At 41.9% G+C, this 19,797-nt stretch overlaps 1 protein-coding gene across 1 annotated transcript in view; it reads right to left on the bottom strand.

Annotated features, from left to right (window-relative positions):
* Positions 1 to 19,797, bottom strand: part of LOC114768403 (neuronal acetylcholine receptor subunit alpha-7-like) — a 34,158-nt gene that overhangs the window by 14,064 nt on the left and 297 nt on the right. The window contains exons 2-4 of the mRNA XM_028960665.1: positions 9,136 to 9,275; positions 5,488 to 5,532; positions 3,745 to 3,854 (exon numbers count right to left, since the gene is read on the bottom strand). Of these exons, the coding sequence (XP_028816498.1) occupies positions 3,745 to 3,854; positions 5,488 to 5,532; positions 9,136 to 9,275 (295 nt within the window). The remainder of the gene's footprint in view (positions 1 to 3,744; positions 3,855 to 5,487; positions 5,533 to 9,135; positions 9,276 to 19,797) is intronic.

Raw genomic sequence — 19,797 nt, 5'->3', positions numbered from 1 at the left:
CGTTTACTATTTGCAAGAAGTCGTGCTCTTGGACCTCAATCACCTGATGTGGCATGACAGAGTGCAGGACCCAAAGAAAGCTGCAGCTGACATCCCCATCGGTCAAGACAACGTCCAGGGAAGGAGCACATTTTCCCTGGACTCCACATGAGCAGACTCTGGAAAAACCAGACCCATGGCTGAGGGAGGCGGAGGCAGGCAAGGAAGACAGCGTCAAGGAGGCTGGATGGTATGCAGCTGGTGCGCCCCCCAGTGCCAGCACTTACTTGCCAGGAGCTCTGCAAGTAAGTGTCTGTCTTTCTCGGCTCTGTCTCATGTCACCCTTGTGGCCATGAGGAAGACAGAGACCGCTGGGAAAGACAACCTCTACAAATTTGGTCCCGTTTTCACCTCCCCACTACCCAAGCGCTCCCCAGCATCAACCAGATGGCTCCAGTCGAACAGTCATGGCACAGCACCCAGTGCCAGCTCTACTCCCACGGGTCCTGACTCCACCTCACCTGACCCTGTCTCCAGAGGATCCAGTGGGAATTCCAGGAACAAACACACAAGACCCACTTTTTTCTGTCTATGTGTGTATGTGTCTCCGGGATGTCTGTATTAAAAGCCTGGATGAGGGGCATGCTCAACCCACATATGTTTTTGTTGGGGGGGCACAGTGTTGTTTAGGGGCTCCAACCGTGGGGCCTGGAAGGCAGAGGGGCAAGGGGGCTGGAGCACCTAGGAGGGCATGATAGGCAATGTTTCAGACCCAGCTTCCAAGATTACACAAAGGGACAGGGCCTGCGAGGGGCAGTGGTGGCCTAGTGGTTAAGGAAGCGGCCCCGTAATCAGAAGGTTGCTGGTTCGAATCTGCCAAGGTACCACTGAGGTGCCACTGAGCAAAGCACCGTCCCCACACACTGCTCCCCGGGCGCCTGTCATGGCTGCCCACTGCACACTCAGGGTGATGGGTTAAATGCAGAGGACAAATTTCACTGTGTGCACTGTGTGCTGTGCTGCTGTGTACCACGTGTGACAATCACTTCACTTTCACTTTCAGTTCTTGGGTCCACCAGAGAGAACAACCAGGTAAAGGGCCTGCGTGTTTCTGGGTTTAGTTCAGCTCAGGTACAGGTGCAAGAAGGGGTGTTGCTTGAATTCCCGGGCCCGCCTCCGTTCCTGAAGAAAGAAGGGGTGCTGCCTGGGCCCACCCGTGCCTTGTTCAGAACAACTGGGATGACACCATGGCTGGAAACATTAGGGTCTGTGTTTTTGGCCATTGCGTCATTTACTCTTTCATTTATTAAAAAATCACCACTTTCAAAGATGCCTTGCTCTTGTGCCTCAATAAACCAATGTGACATGACAGAGAGAGTACAGCAGTGGTACATGGAAAATCACCACAGTTTGTGTTCGAAACCATCAATTTATAGCATTTTCACAAAGAACATGATCAAAACTTTGAAAAGTGCCAATGAGAAACTTTTTTCAGAATGAAATACTTCTGGATGGAGCAGTGCATGTGCATGTTTGTCATCTTGTTACTGTATAACACACTTATATAAGGAGCACGGCAAGGGTAGCTATAGGAAGAAAAAGTGCAAAAACAAGCATGCGTGTCATAATTTTTATCCCAGGCCATCTGCTGCGATTTTCACTTCCTTGGTTTGGGACTTCACACATAATTTAAGATCATAGATTGCTGTTGGATATTTTGGATATATGTTTGAGCATGAAAGAGGGTGGAATATCTACGTTACATTACAGAAGGCTTAAATTAAATGGGCAACCGTTAATTGTGAGGACGAATATTTTGTGAATTTATGTCGAAATAATGGGCGTCACAAACATTTCATGGTGCCATCAAACTCTCATTTCAGTCAGTGCAGTAATGATAACTGATAAAAGGCACAGTGCAGACTGAGAAGCTCTTTAATAAGCTAATTTCCCTTTTATTATTCATTGTTAGACCAGCATGTGATTAGCTGCACACTCCACTGGCAACCTGGTTACTGATGTGTGTTATTCCATTAACAATGTGTGGTTTGCTCTGAATGTGTGTGTGTGTGTGTGTGTGTGTGTGTGTGTGTGTGCGCTATATGTGCACATGTGCACTGGGTGGCATTGTCCTGAAAGCACTCAGAAGAAAAAACTTGCCAACATCTACTACCAGATCTGTCTTCTCATATGCCACAGAATTTCAGTTCCAAATGCACAAATTTGCACATATCAAGAGATGTATCACATGAGCATCACATGAGGATCGTTTCATGCTTAATCCATGTAATCAAAGCCTGCATTTCTTTGTTTAAAATCTACGCTTGATTAATGGATGATCTGACTCCAATTTGCACTTTCACACTCATGAAAACATATTCATGATCTTAATCCTTTTCATGTTGGTATCTATCTAATGTGTGTGTGGTTGGCACAAATAATCAATTGGCATTTGATCAGTCGTTCTATCCCCCTGATGGATGCAGTGACATCGGCTTTTCTCCTGACCTCCACCAGCAAGCGAAGGAAATTCCATTATTAACACACTGCCAGGGACACACACACACACACACACACACTGTGACAATAACTGACAGAGGACATGTAGAGGAGACAGCAGACAGGGCAAGCAAGATCTGAATCTTAAACTTGGAGAGAACAGAGAATGAAATATTGTGTTCAGCATCAATGACTACTTTATAAATGTTATACGGACCGCATCGTGTTATGTCAAATTACATTTCATTCATATAGGTCTAATCAGCTTACACTGCACACGTTTGTGCCTCTTCTCTCTCAGGGCGTTACAGTATTAGGTGATGGTGCTGAATAATTGGCTTCTAAAAAAAACGGACTTCCTTTGCCTTTGCCAAAGAGTCTGTGAAAAGAGGCTTGTGTACCAAAATGAGTGGGTGTCTTGTTAACTTGCAAGCCCTGTTAATCGTGCTGAAATGCATTGACTCTATGTTTAAGGTCTGTATAGTCTTTAGCTGTGCGTACACTGTAGTACCTTCCCGTGTTCTTCACCACAGGTCTACTGCGCCTACTACCTGATTGAAGTACAGTTTTTAGCTTTCTAGTCACATTCCTCATCTAAACTGCCTACCGTGCATATTAGACTTGTAATACTATTAACTGTCATGTTGCTCCTAGACTCCAAAAAATTTATAAAATTTGCTTATATACAGATCAGAACGCAAAAACGCCACAGTCTTAAAGGATCACCAAGGATCAGATGGTGGATCAGATGGTCGACTGGTTCTCTCTTACTCTGCAAAGAGAAACCATCTTTCCAAAACATGGGACAATTGGAAAAATAAATTATAGTTGTTTTCTAATCTCTGATATTCTTGTTGCAGTTGTTCCATATTTCTTGTATCATAAACTCAGACTAAAGCCCTGAGCGGACAAATGACAAGTGCCTTCCCCAAGATATTCTCAGTGGAGCTCGGTGACCCTTCATCTGACCCTTCATTGGCCTTTCCCTCGGGTCATTACCCATACTTCACCTGCAGGGCTACTGAGTGAAGGTCCAAGGGTTCATTTACCCCACACACCCCAGCACACAAGAGACACACACATTCCCTTGCCTTCCAGACATCGGTCTATAATATATAGGGCATCATGTAACTGTGGGGCAGCAGTTCAGCAAAGCAAGAAATAATGTTTATGCCTGAAGTCTCAGCAAGTGTGAAGTGTTTAAACCAGCACATATCTGTAATGTGTTGGCAGCTACAGTCACAGTCAGAAATGTAAGGTTTTTACCTGTTATAGAGGAGAATGTCAGGTGTCCAGACTTGGCTGGAGGGAAACCGCAGGTTTTGCACACCCGGGTAGTTTTCTGGGTTCCAGGTGAGGTAAACGTCAGTCCAGTACTGGCAGGTCAACACACACACACACACAAAATATATGCATTCACATATTGAGATTTCTAACATGCATGGCAGAAAGATATGAAATTTCAGTTGTCTTTTGAGACACAACGAAATTCCTGGAAATAAAACAAGCCGGAGGAATTTGAAGCGAACGCAAAAATTTGTGTATAGTAGTATAGCAGTATAGTTTCAACATGTTTGAACTGTGTTGACTGTGTTCACTCATTTTTGTGCACATTTGGAGCATCATGTTGAGACAACATGGATTGATGTTTTGTTTGTATGAATTTTTTTCTTGTTTTATTTCATTGATTGCATGCTACACACTATTGCGACGTCTCGACCACTGCCACTATTGGCCGCCACTGTATTTATTGGCTTGTATACACAAAAAAAACAAAATGGTTGTTATAGTGATCACAAAAAAAAAAAGAAATTAGTTCATACTAATACTACGAATAAACTGAGACATCCGCATAAAACAGGCATGTTGATCCTATAAAAGCAGCACAGTGTAAAAGGGAATCAGAAGTTTCATTCTGATCTTTTAGTCTCACGTGTTGCTCATTTTCTCTTGGCCCCTTTAAATTTATACTGTATGACCTGCACTAAAATTCTTTTATCACATTCCTATTCAGGGGGGTGCTGTAATAACATTTTCCAGAATGGCTGTTATTCTGTGATAAGAGAGATTAGTGCTTCTTTGTGGATGTAACATTGCCTGAAGACTGAGGCTAGGAAGGAGATGACAGATTTTAGCAATCTATACTCAGGCATTGATGGAAGTAAAAAGTGGTTGGATTTTGGCATAGGTGCCTATGAAATTGTAAAGATAAAGTGTTTTACATTGCATATGGAAAAAATGACAAAAATATTTAGGAATAAATTGCATGCAATGAATGACTTGACATTTTCCAGTTTTCATATAAATAAGCCATCCAGCTTCATTCTAACAGAACTTTTAACTTCTCTTTGACTCTGTGCCAGAAACAGATTTTATTTCCTTGACAAAATTCCAGGGCCAAATGTGAGTTAAGGTGAAAGCCATGTTTTAAGAGATTGGAAAACTAAACATAGATGGCACAAATGGTAATTTTGTATTTCTAATGAAATGATTGATGGAAGATTAATAATAAACTGCCTTCTTTTGTATCCAAAAATGTGATTAAATGGCATTCTGAATGTAAAATACCAGGATACATTCACATTTATTGCTGAATTCTTGACACTTTATAGGATGGATATTACAATGTTTGGTCATATAATATAAGATATTATTATTTGTTAACAAAGGGATTTTTATCAAAAAGGGCCTCAGCACCAAAGGGGCTGGGATGGATAAGAGAAGGCCTGGTTGCTCTGCGATAGTCTTCAATATCTCAGTTTCAAGCTCCAGGATGAGCCCATGTAGAGGTCTGACTTTATTATTTTGTGGCCTCCAGCTTGTTGTGTGCCTGATGAGTCACATTTGATTTCTTTGCTCCAAAAAAAAAAAAGACCCGTGACAGACGTGGTTAAGGCCCCTTCTGAGGCCCTGTCAGGTTCTTGTGAGGGAGTCATTGGGGTGTAGGTTGCCGCAAATATTGCAAAAAATGAATACGGAAAGAAAAGAGAATGTGACGTGGGGACTCACCAGCTGCAGCCAGGCGTTCGTGATCAGCACCTGATTCTTCTCATCCTGCCGTGAAAACAATGGAAGGGAAAACGCTTCAGTTCAGCCTGGCAGAGCTCGGGAGGGGCTGTGGATGTGCTTTTTTTTTTTTGTGTGTGGCTGTTGTTTGTTGCTGCTAATGCGCATGAGGAAACTGGGCTGTGAAATAGCTGTGAAAGCTGACTTTATATAACTCACTTTCCCGTGTTTTGGGTCGAAGGGAGGCACAGCACACATTATTCGCCTCATTGAAATCCCAAACAACAACAACAAGGCCACCGAAACCGTTATTAAAATCTTTCGGTTACAAAACCCTTCTCTACAGCCGCGGGTACACACTGGCTGAGCCAAAATAGACAACTTGCAGTGTGTGTCTCGAATCTGCTGACTGGCTGTTTCACTGGGCAGTGGGCTGGTTTATAATTTATAAGCAGGCAATAAAGTGAAAAGGTCAACTGGCCCTAAGTTTTTGCGAGTATAAACTGGGTCACGGGGTCTCCTGAGAGCTGTGAGTGCATGCAAAACACATGAACAGAAATTAGAAGATGCACATACATTCACACTACTACTCTCTTGGTAATGTCCATAACCAAGAAGGCGGCTCCAGTGTTACTCCTCTGAAACCAGTTTTTGTACTGCGCGATGAAGATGACCTGATGAAGAGATTGTCTATTGACTGTAGCAGGTGTTGGTTTCACTTATTTTCACCCTTTGTCTGCCTGGTGAAATTGTAGAGTCTGTTTTGATATCCTCATTTTTCACAAAACTTGAGAGCAGGATCCATTTTGCAGGACGCATACATTCGATGTAAGTGGGCCACTAGGCTCACATACTTTCTCCGCATTATTTTGCTGAATGAGGGTTCACTCACATGACAGAAGAGATATCTGCAGGTGCGATCTGATATCCTTGAGCAGGGTGGACCAGGGATAGCAGATCAGCCCTATCTCCGTTAGTTTTTCTGCTAATAGACCCTGCCCACGCTTGAACCCCATTGATTGCCGCAATAAAATGATACATAAGATCCAATATATGTCAACGGGGGTTTTCAACGATAGCCCCAGGGACTTTGGGCAATGCTTACAAAGCCTCTCTTTCATTCTAAAGCTTTATGCAGCTCTATGTATACCCTGTGAAGAAGGAAGCAATACTAGGTCCCTAAGGAGGGCCCTTAAATCTGCAGTTAATGTGGTCTTTCTTGCTTTTGCTTAAAGGTTGCTCTGCCTTGAGCTCATTTATATATATATGTATATATATAAAACCTAAAAAAAAAAAAAGATTTATATATATATATATATATATATATATATATATATATGTGTGTGTGTGTGTGTGTGTGTATGTGTGTGTGTGTTTATATGTATGTGTGTATATTTAGTTTTATACACACACACACACACACATATATATATATATATATATATATATTATTTTATTTTATTTTATTTTATTTAGTTTAGGGTCAAAGCAGGACATTCTTGCACAGCAGGACTGCTATTCTGATGATCGTTTAAGGTCAATTTCTCAACCTGCTTAGTCTAGTAGTGGTGTAAAACATTTTCTACGGCACTGTCAGGCAAAAACCACATTCCCCAACACAGCAGGTACACATGGCACCGTTGGCACCTGAGCAGCAGCTGAATTCTGGAGGTAAATTCACCACTTGCCTGCTGTGAAGGGCGAAGTTGAAAACCAACAAATTGCAATAAATGGCGAGCCCGCCTCTGCTGTCAGCCAGGCATAATGGAGATTTTATGGCTGACAAACGAAGCCAAACCTCTGCACCTCCGCCACTGCTTACAAATCTGGCTGCTTTAAACCTAGTGCCACCTTTCCATTTCATCCACCAGCCATCTGGCACATTTCTAATATTAAGTAAAATCAGCTCTCTTCCACTCTGGCTCTCTAATACTCTCACTTATTAAAGGCCCCTTATTATTTTTACATAGGTCTTAGTGATCCCCAAATAATATATATCTGAAGTCTAATCCCAAAATTCAGCTGTGGTGCAAAATTACAGCCACTTTTAGCAAGTCACACAATGAGATTTCCCCAGGATGCACCATTTTGGTGTCTTTAGCAGTAAATGCCAATGAGGAGGAGAGAGGAGGGATGAGGAGGAGAGCAGCCTATAGAAGTGAGCAGGCAATGATGTCATCAACACTTCCTGTTTGGCCCCAACAGTAAATCATGTTGGCATTTTCCCAGAAAAATTAATTAATTAACCCACTGGTTCTTCAGAGTCTCTGAGTCTTCAGAGTCTTTAGTTTTTAGAACTAAAAAAAATAATTTGTGTTCATCCAAGGGCCAACCAATTACAATGCTTCACACGTTTAGAAGCCATAAAGGTCACTGGAGTTCCTTTTCTAGGGGAGGGGTGCAAAATTCTCTGGGCAGACAAAGCATGAGAAAGGGGAGGTAACCTTTTCCCTTATGATGACATAAGAGACAAATTCCAGATCCGACTGTCTGATCTGCCGCTCTCTGAACAGTGAAGCAGAATGGGCAGAGCATACTTATATATATATATATCGCCATTTCTAGCCACTGCAGGACCACAGACAGGCTAGGGGAACCCGTAATAATGTTAAATAACCTCACAAAGTGAAATTTTCATAAAAAGGACCTTTAACTAAATTTTGACAGTTGGGGACTTCTCAGGTGACCTTTGTGTTCCAGCTTAATTAGAAGCATCTCTTCAAATCCAATTAACACCCAGCAATTTTCATTCCCCAATCACGTTGTTTTTTTACATCTCTCTTTCTTGCCAGTTCCATTGTGTTTTTCTTTCTTTGCATACCCCAGCCCAGTGGCAGCTGTGACTGTGGTGCTTTATCAAGAGGAAGCGATGCGTTTGCATTGCCCCCGCCAGGACCCAACAGGCCACACATGCACCACATAGCATCTGGGCCCCGCCGAACAAAACTGAGCTGCAGAAAAACAGTGGACCAGGAGACACAGACGCACATTGCATTACATGCTCATACGATATTAGGGGCCGTCAATGAAGTATTGATGTGCAGCCGCACATGTTATGAGTACATGCACAGAACAAATTCCAGCATAGATAGATCCACATGGGAATAAGAGCTTTTAAAAGTGCCACATTTATATATCATTCATATCATGATCCCACTAACATTATAATTTTAATCAGTATGTTGATAAACCGTAACTGTTGATTTATTAACCAATAAAGTTAGTATGACAACATAACAGAATCGCTAAATCCAACCCAATCTGGGTCATGAAGAAAGTCAACAGGACCTGCCTTCTCTTTGGAAGTGATGAGGCTGTTAAGAGTTCTAAAGCTGAACTCTTGTGTTTCTTACAACAACAAAAAAAGTCTAGCTTTTACATGCATGAGACTCTTTCAGATAAAAACAAAAGCTGAGCAATTGACAAGGCGAGTCAAAAGTGTGGAGATGCCATCTGTGTCAGCTGTGGAGGGAAACGACCTGGCCTGGTGATGGAGGCCAGCGGGGGGCTTCACTGGCAGATGGAGTTTGGAAGATTAAGAGCGAGTTAGAGTGAAGAGTTGCGCCGAAGTGCACAGCCCCACTTTGGGGAGAGTCACTGTGCCAGAAAAATGCTGTCTGAGCATCTCTCGCACATGCAGATGCCACTCACCACGTCAATAATCTGCAGCAGCGTCATTCCCAGCTCCACCAGTATGGCTGAGGAGTCGTTCAGAACTGGTCTCTCCAAGCGATTGTAGTTTTCCATCAAGTCCTTGTACAGACGTCTCTGGTACTCCCCTTGGTAAGAACCTAAAAACAGTGACATACTCTCTCAATTAATGTTCAGATTATAGCTTGTCATTGGACACACTTATGCCAGAGTGAACCTTTTAAAACATTCACATACCTACACTGCAGCACACATATATACACTGTACACAGTCCCAAAAAGTTCTTCTTGGACACTTCTGGGAGAACTTTAGCATATTAATAAGCCCTGCTTAAGTAAAGGGCAAGTTGAAGGTAACTGCTCTTCGATTCCATTTTAAGCCATCGTTGTTATGACAAGTGACTTTTAAGTGAATGTGAAAAGAAATGAAGATTTGAGGACATAAGACTAAGAGCAGAACAGAGAAAGAACCAGGGAAATTGATAAGCTAGGGGTCAGACAAATTTTTTTTGGCCGGCATTGCAATCTCCATCATTATCTGAGTTATGCAGGATGGTGCAGTTTAGGATACAAGAATTGGGTGAAGAGAGAGGGATCAAAGGGGGAGATGCCCTAGTTGCTGTCATCCTAAAACATTCCTGCCAAAAGTTTTTGCTCCCATCTTTCTTATTATGTTGGCTGTCTTCCATTAGGTAGAATGGAATTCATAAAAACTCTTTAGGCTTTGGCACATAATGTCATGTCTTGTATGGACAACAGAAATGCCTATTATAAAGCTTTAAATGTAAGCTCTAAGGAATACTGTTAATACAGAAATTAATAATCCTGTGCAGACAACATGAATTTCATGTGTTCAAGTGGGCAAAAGTACTTGGGGGGGGGCTTATTTTTATTTATTTTAACTGAGTGTCATGTGGATAACAAAAGTTCCTGAATAAAAAGTACAAAGAAACATACAAAGAGTGAAAAACACTTGGCCCAAAGATAGATCCCTGATGAACACCACATTTGAAATCTGTGACTAGTCAAACACTCATTTACCAACTGCATGCTCAAATTTATTATATAATCCCTAAAAAAAGCTGCTTTACATGTTGATGGGTTTAGAGTGGAGGTCCCAGAGACAAAAGTGATAATAATTAGCTAATTAGATGGGGCTCCGAGGATGTAACCTGTGGAGGGGGGCTGTGTCTCGATTGGGTTCACCTGGAGACGCACCTGGAACCATCCTGGAGATCGGTTATAAGGCATTGTTGAGCAGCCCATCTGCGGCTGCAACATTTTTTGTGGACTGTTAACCTGTGGGTTAGTTTTTGTTCTCCCCTTCATTTCCACTGTTTTCGGCCCTCGTGCCGTTTTCCTTTGCGTTTAATAAATGTTTCCACATTACCGTTTCAATACTGTTCCTGATCCCCTGACCCATAACTGACCCAAAAGCTTTCATCTATATTCTTAACTTTCATGTGCAGTAAAGAACTGACACACAATTGTTCATTACCTGGCATCTCAGATGTCCCCTGAGAAGAAAGTACATTTGTAAGTATATGTAGTTGTGACGTGGTTAATGGCAGACTGCATTGTGCGATGGCAGAGCAGATTAGAGACGTGACTCATGCACCTTGAGTTCTGAGAATGGTTTAATTTGTGCTAATTAACTGAGCAATTGAGGTGCTTAAGGCTGTCATTATAGGTTGATTGTTTAAAATATGGCTAATGAGAACGCTGGCCAACAGAAAAACCCATGCCCAATTGTAATGTGTAACTATTTGCATTGTGCTTTATTCTTAAGATCCCCATTTTGCTGAATTTCCATTGATTTCATTTAATTGTTTTAGGTGTTCTGAGTAGGGGAGTTAGAATGATTACATGATCAACTGCATGTACATGTGTCTATATTCATTTGCATTGCTGTCCATACCATGTGTACAGTGAGGAGAACACAACATCTGGCCAAAATCAAGACCAGGCGCACATTTTTACCAGCTTCCATGCAAGTTCCATGTATCAACATTCTCCCCTTTGGTTATTGAAGAAAATGAATAAACGTACAGCTGAGGAAATTGTTAATGTTGTTGGTGCTGGTCCATATTTAACAGGATTTGGGTTTGTTCCTATGCTAGGCAGATAGGCTTTTTCATACTGCCACAAAGCATTACTTCAGACCTTGAAGCATACCATGCTCAGTGTGTGTGCAGTTAAAGTACTTTTCGATTGCATGCGAGTATGGATGCGTGTGTTTTTATGGCAACCTCACAGGGGCTAGCAGATGTGCAATTCTCTTTGAGACTAATGAGGCCCACCTTACACATTAGAGAAATTTAATTAAATGCATACATACACACACAGAGAGGATTTCCAAACCCTTCTTCTGCAGTCCCATCAGCTCTCAGCTCTCTGGCCATATTACTTGTGTTTTCTTCCATTTGATGTTTTTCTGTTGCCTCTTATCCACCTAATGCTCTCATTCATGCCAAACCACTTCCCTCTGTTTTATTGTTCTAAGATTGTTCATCTATATTTATCTCCTCAACCCTTTTTGTACAATTTGTAGTGTACAGATACCTCTGTTTTCATTCCTGACACTTCTTAGATTTTTACTTCTTCGTTATAAAAAATAATAGAATGTGATCAAAGATAAGTGGAGACAATCTCATTTGTAACCACGATACAACTATGCTGTGCATGAATTTCAGCTCCAGCTCCCTGTTCTCCCGTCCCGTTTACTGAACGCTTCCCCTAAATCAGAGGACATGGCTTGATATGCAAGACTAGGGCTTCCAGAGACAAGCATAAAAAAATGGTGGATATGACACACAGCACAGCAACAAACACAGACAAGTTCAACCTCACTGGCCTATCAAAGTAATGGAAGATATTCCTGGTAAGACAGAAGACCAAGACCAAGAAAGAAGTTCTTCTCTGCTCTAGTGGTGTCATTTAAATAAGCAGATTCCTTGAAATGGTGAGTCTGGACTTGTGATTTCTGAAAATATCTTCGATGTATTTTACTAATGCAGCAGAGAGAGTTATGAATATCATGCAGTGTAATACTTTCCTATGATTTAAACTTTTTCAAATATACAAACATTAAACTTTAAATTTTGGAAGCCTCGTATATATTTTGAAATGCTTTGTGACATCAAAGCTACCAAAAACAGCTTACAAGCTCTTCAGTTTAAAATAAATATATTGTTCTGTCCCAGATTATTCAATACATCTGCTGCAAGTCTTGAACAAATGAAGAGAAAATATAGCAGGCACCCCTGGTACAAGGTGTGGGCTTTAAAGGGTGTCTTTTTGGACCCAGAAATGACATCAGACTTAATGAATGGATATTAACATGACTGAGTTCATGTTTTCTGTATGAAGTCATTTTCTCCAACCTATAGAAACACTTGTCTAGGCCTTCTATGAAATAACAAACGCGAATCATAAGCAATGAAAACCATGCATACCCTCTGTTTTATATATTTATGATTTAATCATAACCATCAACCCTACCCAGTCTCATGCCTAATGAACTCCATTCATGACATCAGAAATATTTCTGCACATGGCACGCATTAACATTATTTCAGCATATGAATTAATGTTAATTTCAGTGAAGCTTGGGTAAATTTAGATGCAGTGGGAATAAATTGTAAAAAATAAAAAGTCACCTTAACCCTGCTAAGTATCAAGCGCAGCTAAGAGCAATTCTAAATGAACTGCAATTTTTCATAAGCCAAAAACTCATGTGCAGAACAACTGTAATCAATTCAGCTTGGTTCTGATTAGAGGGATGGAGTGTGTTGCATTTTACCTCGGCCTCTCCTTCATTCCTCACCACCCACAACTCATTCATCTAACTTGATTAGATGCCGTGGTGCTTTCTTTTTGTTTCACCGACAGTCATCACGTAGGACAAAAAAATCAAGCACCTTTCCAATCTAAGCTGAACATGTTGAAATATGTTTTTTGTACATATGTATATATTATAAAAAATGTTAACGTTTCCCTGCAATTTTTACATTGAGGTGGCTTCGTGACGGTCCAGACTGATGTGGTCTCGTCATTAATAGAACTGTGTGTGTGGTGCGTGTGTGTCTGCGCGTTTGTGTGAATGGAACGCACAAAGAGCCCCTTGAATGTGAGAGGTTCAGCAGTGCACCACACTTCTCCAGTTTCTGCTGCTTGACAAAAACTCCGGAAGGACAGATTGCCGGTTCACGCATACGTACTTGCACACACACACACACACACACACACACACACACACACACACAAACTCATAAGGTAAACTAGAATGCGTCCATATGAAAAACATATGTGTGTTTCTGATGGTTATGCCTTTTCAAACGTCAAAATATAGCCAAAGAGGAATAATACAAGCATTGTACTTGCATACTTGAACTCTGACATGAAGATGGAGCATCTTTCATTTTAATATCCTAGAACTATTTATTTTATAATTTACAATATGAAATGGAGGAAGCACAAATACACACACACACACACACACACATTTCACACCTTTCATACCCCTGTCACCTCCCCACCTCACAGGAAATCAATTATCAGCTGCTCGACCATGAATGCAGAACACAAGGTTCCTCTCCTAAAAAAAACCTTCATACAGAAAGAACAAACACCCCACCCCCCCCCACCCCCACTCCCCGGTCCGTTCTCTCTCTCTCTCTCTCTCTCCGTCACTCACACACAGACACACTCACAAGATACAACAAGAACGGCAAGTGATGGAGGTCACAAATGGGCACCATTTGTCTCTTTTAGTGCTGCGTGGCTGTTTATTTTCTGCCTGAGAGAAAGCATCTCAAGGCAGCCAAAATAAAGAGCCGTGTCACATGCATAAAATACAGAGGGGTGACAAAGTACAAGAAAGCCGGAACACTACAGGGACATTTTGTTCGTTGGTAAGGATATTGCTGCCCATATCAACCAAAAACTTCAAGGAGAGAGGTTCAAGGTTTCAGGGTGACCAAGAAAGTCTCCTACAGGTGATTCAGCGGCGGGTGCCACAAGTGCATGGCTTGGTGTCATTTCTCTCCAAGAAAAACATCAAGGACCGACTGATATTCCGTTTGTTTGGGGCTTCTGGAAAAATGACTGACTGGAGAAGAAAGGGTGAGCTCTACCATCAGTCCTGTCTCATGCCAAAGAGTAAAGATCCTCAGACCATTCATATGTGGAGCTGCTTTTCAGCCAAGGGAGTTTGCTCACTTACAATTTTGCCTAAGAACACACCCATGAATAAAGAATGGTACCAAAACCTCCTGCGACAGGAACTTCTCCCAACCATCCAAGAACAGTTTGGTGAAGAACGATGCCTTTTCCAGCATGATGGAGCAACGTGCCATAAGGCCAAAGTGAGAACTAAGTGGCTCAGGGAACTTGTGGACAATCCTTAAGAGGCGGGTAGACAAACAAAAACCCACAAATTCTGAGAAAATCCCAGCACGGATTATGGAGGAACGGTTCGCCATCAGTCAGGATTTGGCCGAGACGTTGATTGACAGCCTGTCAGGGCGAATTGCAGAGGTCTTGAAAAAAAACTCTCTTTGCATAAACTTGATGTAATTGTCAATAAAAGCCTTTGAAACTTCTTGTAATCATACAATTCTTGTAACTTCAAGACACCACAGAAACCAGTAACAAAAAGTTCTAATAACAATAAAGGAGTAAACTTGGTGAAAACAAGTATTTGTGTCATTCTTCAAGCTTTTGGTCACAATTGTGTGTGTCACACACACACACACACACACACACACACATTAGCAGGAAGGCTGTTCCAAAGCAGGGGAGCTCTCCTACTCCATCTGCTGAATGTGAATTAATTCACACACACACATACACACACATATATATGTGGTGTCCTTTCTTAGCAGATGGAGGAGCAGAGCTCCCCTGCTATGGAACTCAGACACCGTGTCAGTCTTTTTTGCCCTGTAAGAAAGGTACCATCTCCACACACTGCTCACTAAGGGTGAAGGCTTACTAGCAGAGGACACACCGTGTGCTGTGCTTACTCTGTATCACAATGATAAAAAAAAAATTGCTTTCACTTTTACACTCTCGTATGAACATCTCACCTAGGCTGTCCTAGATAGACGTTGTGGCCAATGTTGCACTCAACATGCATATAGTCATTCCACAGCAATCTCTCCGGTATGTTCTCCATTCATCTCAAAAGATGCATCAAACCAACAACCCTAAACAGATTCGCCACATTTGTGCCGAAATCAATAGGGTAGACAGGGAATTATGTGACTGTCTTTTCTGAAATAGTACTGGGGCCTGTGAGAATCAGCGTAATACCAATCAGAGGGGGTTATCACTGTGTTTACTGCATGGTCACCAGCAAATCGAACATGAAATGTATTTACACACCACAGGCTCGGAGTTCGGCGCCACTAAGAGAGGCGTGAGACGACTAAAACCGGAACACAGACCCTGAGAAGCATTGGGAACCACGTATGGGACAATGCTGCATTAAGATTATTAATATTTGATGTGTCTGCGAGGTAGATCAAAGCCACTGCGGTGGAGTACAGGTCAGTGTGCGCCACAGGGCAGGAGCTCAGTTTTAATACAACTGCGTTGCTACTTTCGCTATAGCCCACATTCTTCACATACGGTGTGAACCCCGTGCCAGCGCTCCTGCACACATGGTTTCATTTAACAATTAGTGCAGATTTGATTCCATTCCAGCTTTTAGACATCAAATGGAATCTGGTGTGAAAGTGTGAAGCTGGAAATAGATGTGACTTTAAAATTTTGCATGGTCTGTCAGTAGGAAAAAATTAGCTACCTGCTGGACAGCAGGGCTGTGGATTTAAATGATCCATTTTGAAATGAAATAATAGATACATTAAGGTGTACATTAATAATCATACTGATACAATAGTACATTACAACAAAGTGTGGAAATAAATTTGTGGAAAAATGTCCAACAGTAATCACATTTGTGGTACTGGTTTCTTACTGATTGTAGATTTGGAGGATTTGGAATGAAATAATGATTACAAATTAGTGCAGGTTAATAAGCATAGTGATACTGTTTTAAATATTTTTAAAATGTTCAAATCTGCACATTTAAAATCTGAGTACAGTACAGTTTGATCACTGTTTGATCAGTGAGAAATGACAGCTTTTGGACACTGAGAGGATTTAAAAAGGCAGAGGTGACAATTGTAAAGTGGCTCAGTTCTTCAAGGTCATTCCAAAATCCTTATAATGATTTACAAAGTTATTCATGTTGGTTCAGCAGCTCCCCTGTTTTGTGGTTTCGCCTTGAACCAATCCTTCTTTAACACTGAGTGCTAGTAATGAGTGACTAGGATTTTCATTGTAGGATTTTCAACATGTAAGTGAAGTGAAGTGAGTCACTTTTGATACATACTGTAGCAGCACAGCACACGGTGCACACAGTGAAATGTGTCCTCTGCATTTAACCAATCACCCTGAGTGAGCAGTGGGCAGCCATGACAGGCGCCCGGGGAGCAGTGTGTGGGGACGGTGCTTTGCTCAGTGGCACCTTGGCAGATCGGGATTCCATCCGGCAACCTTCTGATGGCTGCTTCCTTAATTACTGGGCCACCACTGCCCCTACTAAAAAGGTAAACATGTTTCATGTATAAGATTGTTCTAGACCTTCCAGCATAGTCTCCATATCCTCTATGAGGAAGTGGTTGGCCTAGCGGATAAGAATACGAACCCAAAATCCGAAGGTTGCCGGTTTGAATCCTGAACTGCTCCCCAGCTGTCATGGCTGCCCACTGATCCCTGAGGGGATGGGTTAAAAGCAGATATTCTACTCATATTCTATTCATATTTCACTGTGTGCACAGGGTGATGTTCTGTGTTTCACTCTATAAAGGGAAGGGATTCTGCACTGGTGCAAATGAAGAGACAGATAAAATTATCTGATGAACCATAACTGTAAAACATGATAATGACAGATGGATCATATGAAAATACATCAACATTTTTGGGGTTTAATGGTGAGGTCTTCCAGACTGACTATACTGGTGGTAAAGAACGAGTATAATGGAGTGAGGTTCTGTTAGAGTACTAATCCAAAACAGGGCCTCTGGAGGGTTTTTATTGTTATTAAAGGCTCATATTGCTTTAATGGCTCCTCTCTCTCTGATATAATCCTAATCTCTGATTTAAGATTATGTGTGTGTGTGTGTGTGTGTGTGTGTGTGTGTGCGCTTGACTCCATTTTACCTTTCACTTACAGTAAATGAACGTTGCACGTTGTACTGAAACAATCCTAGAATCGGTTACTAAATCGGTTAACCGAGATAGTAAATCACTCTGTTTTACTTCTAATCAATTCCTCCATACCTGTTGAATGGCAGATTTTAGCTCCTGACTCAATGTTTACAGTGGCATAAATATGTTTAAATCGATCAGAGGTTACTTTACATGTGTCAGTCCACTGACCAAAGCCATTAGGGCCATCAGTCGTCTATCCAAGCTGCGCAACAGCAGGGAGCAGCGGCATGAAAAGCCCAACCAGGCTCTGTGTAGGACGGATGGAGGGTCACAGGAGACAGGCTCGCCGTGACAAAGCTCCTTTGTTGAAGTCTCCCGTGGTTAGACGCCTTTTGGCGACAGCAGGGCCTCCAGCACACAGCCATGTCCACTTCAAGCCGCCCGTCGTAATGCATTTACGCCGCACGTCCAAAGCCATTCGCGCCAGCCACAACAGCCTCGTCGCTGTCCACGCCACATCTCCTCACTGATGGTCGAAGCACCTTTAACTTCAGCTCCAACATCTTCGTGGAGCCAGCCCTGACAGGCCGTGGTGTTATTTAACACTCCCACCAGCCACACAGGCAGATGAGTGATGGGCGGCTCAGATTTTACCAGCGCTGAATGAAAAAACGCGGGTACACAGACATCTGTCATCGCTGGCCTCTTTTAAACACACAAATGGAAGTGATGCCACAATGGGGACAAGAGCAAAGACTGTCCTGACCTACAAACCGATCCAATGTTTGTAGATATATGTTTCAATGCGTGCTTGTGGATTTGCAAATTCATACCTTCAACTCTAGAGGGCAAAAAAAAAAAAACACTAAATAGCGCAGAGCCTGTCTCACTCGAAAAAATTCGAAAATGTATGCAAATCCCAGGACCACAGAAGGTTTCCATATGGCATTAAAATAATAATTGTGGCATTCGTTAGTCTTTGTAATTATGTTATTCCACTAGACAGACTTGCTAATGGTGTTTTCTAGGAAGAAGAGATGTGATGGCTGCAAATATTTCACAGAATTTTACAGAATATCAAAATCCTTTTTTTATAATAAGAATACGTCATTATATGGTTAAAAGGTGAAGGTGGTTACCAGAACCGAGAACAGGGAGAAGATGTGACGCATAACGTGTTCAAAGTAATAATAATAATAGTCAAAAACAACAAAACGCACTTCAGTCTACCGTGCAGCAAGCCTTCAGGCAGGCCAGGCCGCCTCTGGCTTCAGGACGGAACCACAGCTGCGCCAGTGTCTTCTCGCCACAGATGTCATGTTTATATGGAGGGAAATGGGGTGACGTGTCAGGAGAATGACACACACACGCACACAAACCCACATTTATTCATTCACACACACACACACACACAAACCCACATTCATTCATTCACACACACACATACACACACACACACATACAGAAAACCCACATTCATTCATTTACACACACACCCAAACCCACGTTCATTAATTCACACACTCACACACACAAACCCAGATTCATTCATTCATGCACACACACACACACACACACACACACACAATCCCAGATTCATTCACTCACACACACACACACACACACACACAATCCCAGATTCATTCACTCTCTCTCACACACACACACACACACACACAAACCCAGATTCATTCATTCACACACACAAACCCACATTCATTCATTCACACACACTCCCAAACCCACGTTAATTAATTCACACACTCACACACACACACACAATCCCAGATTAATTCACTCACACACAAACATACACACACACACAAACAAACAAACCCACATTCATTCATTCATTCACACACACACACACACACACACACACACATACAGAAAACCCACATTCATTCATTTACACACACACCCAAACCCACGTTCATTAATTCACACACTCACACACACAAACCCAGATTCATTCATTCATGCACACACACACACACACACACAGACACACAATCCCAGATTCATTCACTCACACACACACACACACACACACAATCCCAGATTCATTCACTCACACACACACACACACACATAAACCCATATTCATTCATTCACGCACACACAGAAACCCACAGTCATTCCTTAACGCACACACAAACCCAGATTCATTCATTCATGCACACACACAAACCCAGATTCATTCATTCATTCATTCACACACACACACACATATACATATATTCGCACTTCCACAAACTCCTACATGGAGAGCTATTGTGCCAATAATAATCATACAGCCATTATATTCTAATTTTGCTTGGGTTGTATGATGCAACATTTGGTGTGTTGAATTATTGGTGTTTGCGCCTTCCTCCTGAACCACTTAACTTTGGACGATTTCAGATTAAATCGGAAAATAAAGGAAATATCTCTGCCTGCGCT

This window comes from Denticeps clupeoides, chromosome 18 (assembly GCF_900700375.1).
Source record: "Denticeps clupeoides chromosome 18, fDenClu1.1, whole genome shotgun sequence".
NCBI lineage: Eukaryota > Metazoa > Chordata > Actinopteri > Clupeiformes > Denticipitidae > Denticeps > Denticeps clupeoides.
This window is presented reverse-complemented; position numbering and strand designations above follow the sequence as displayed.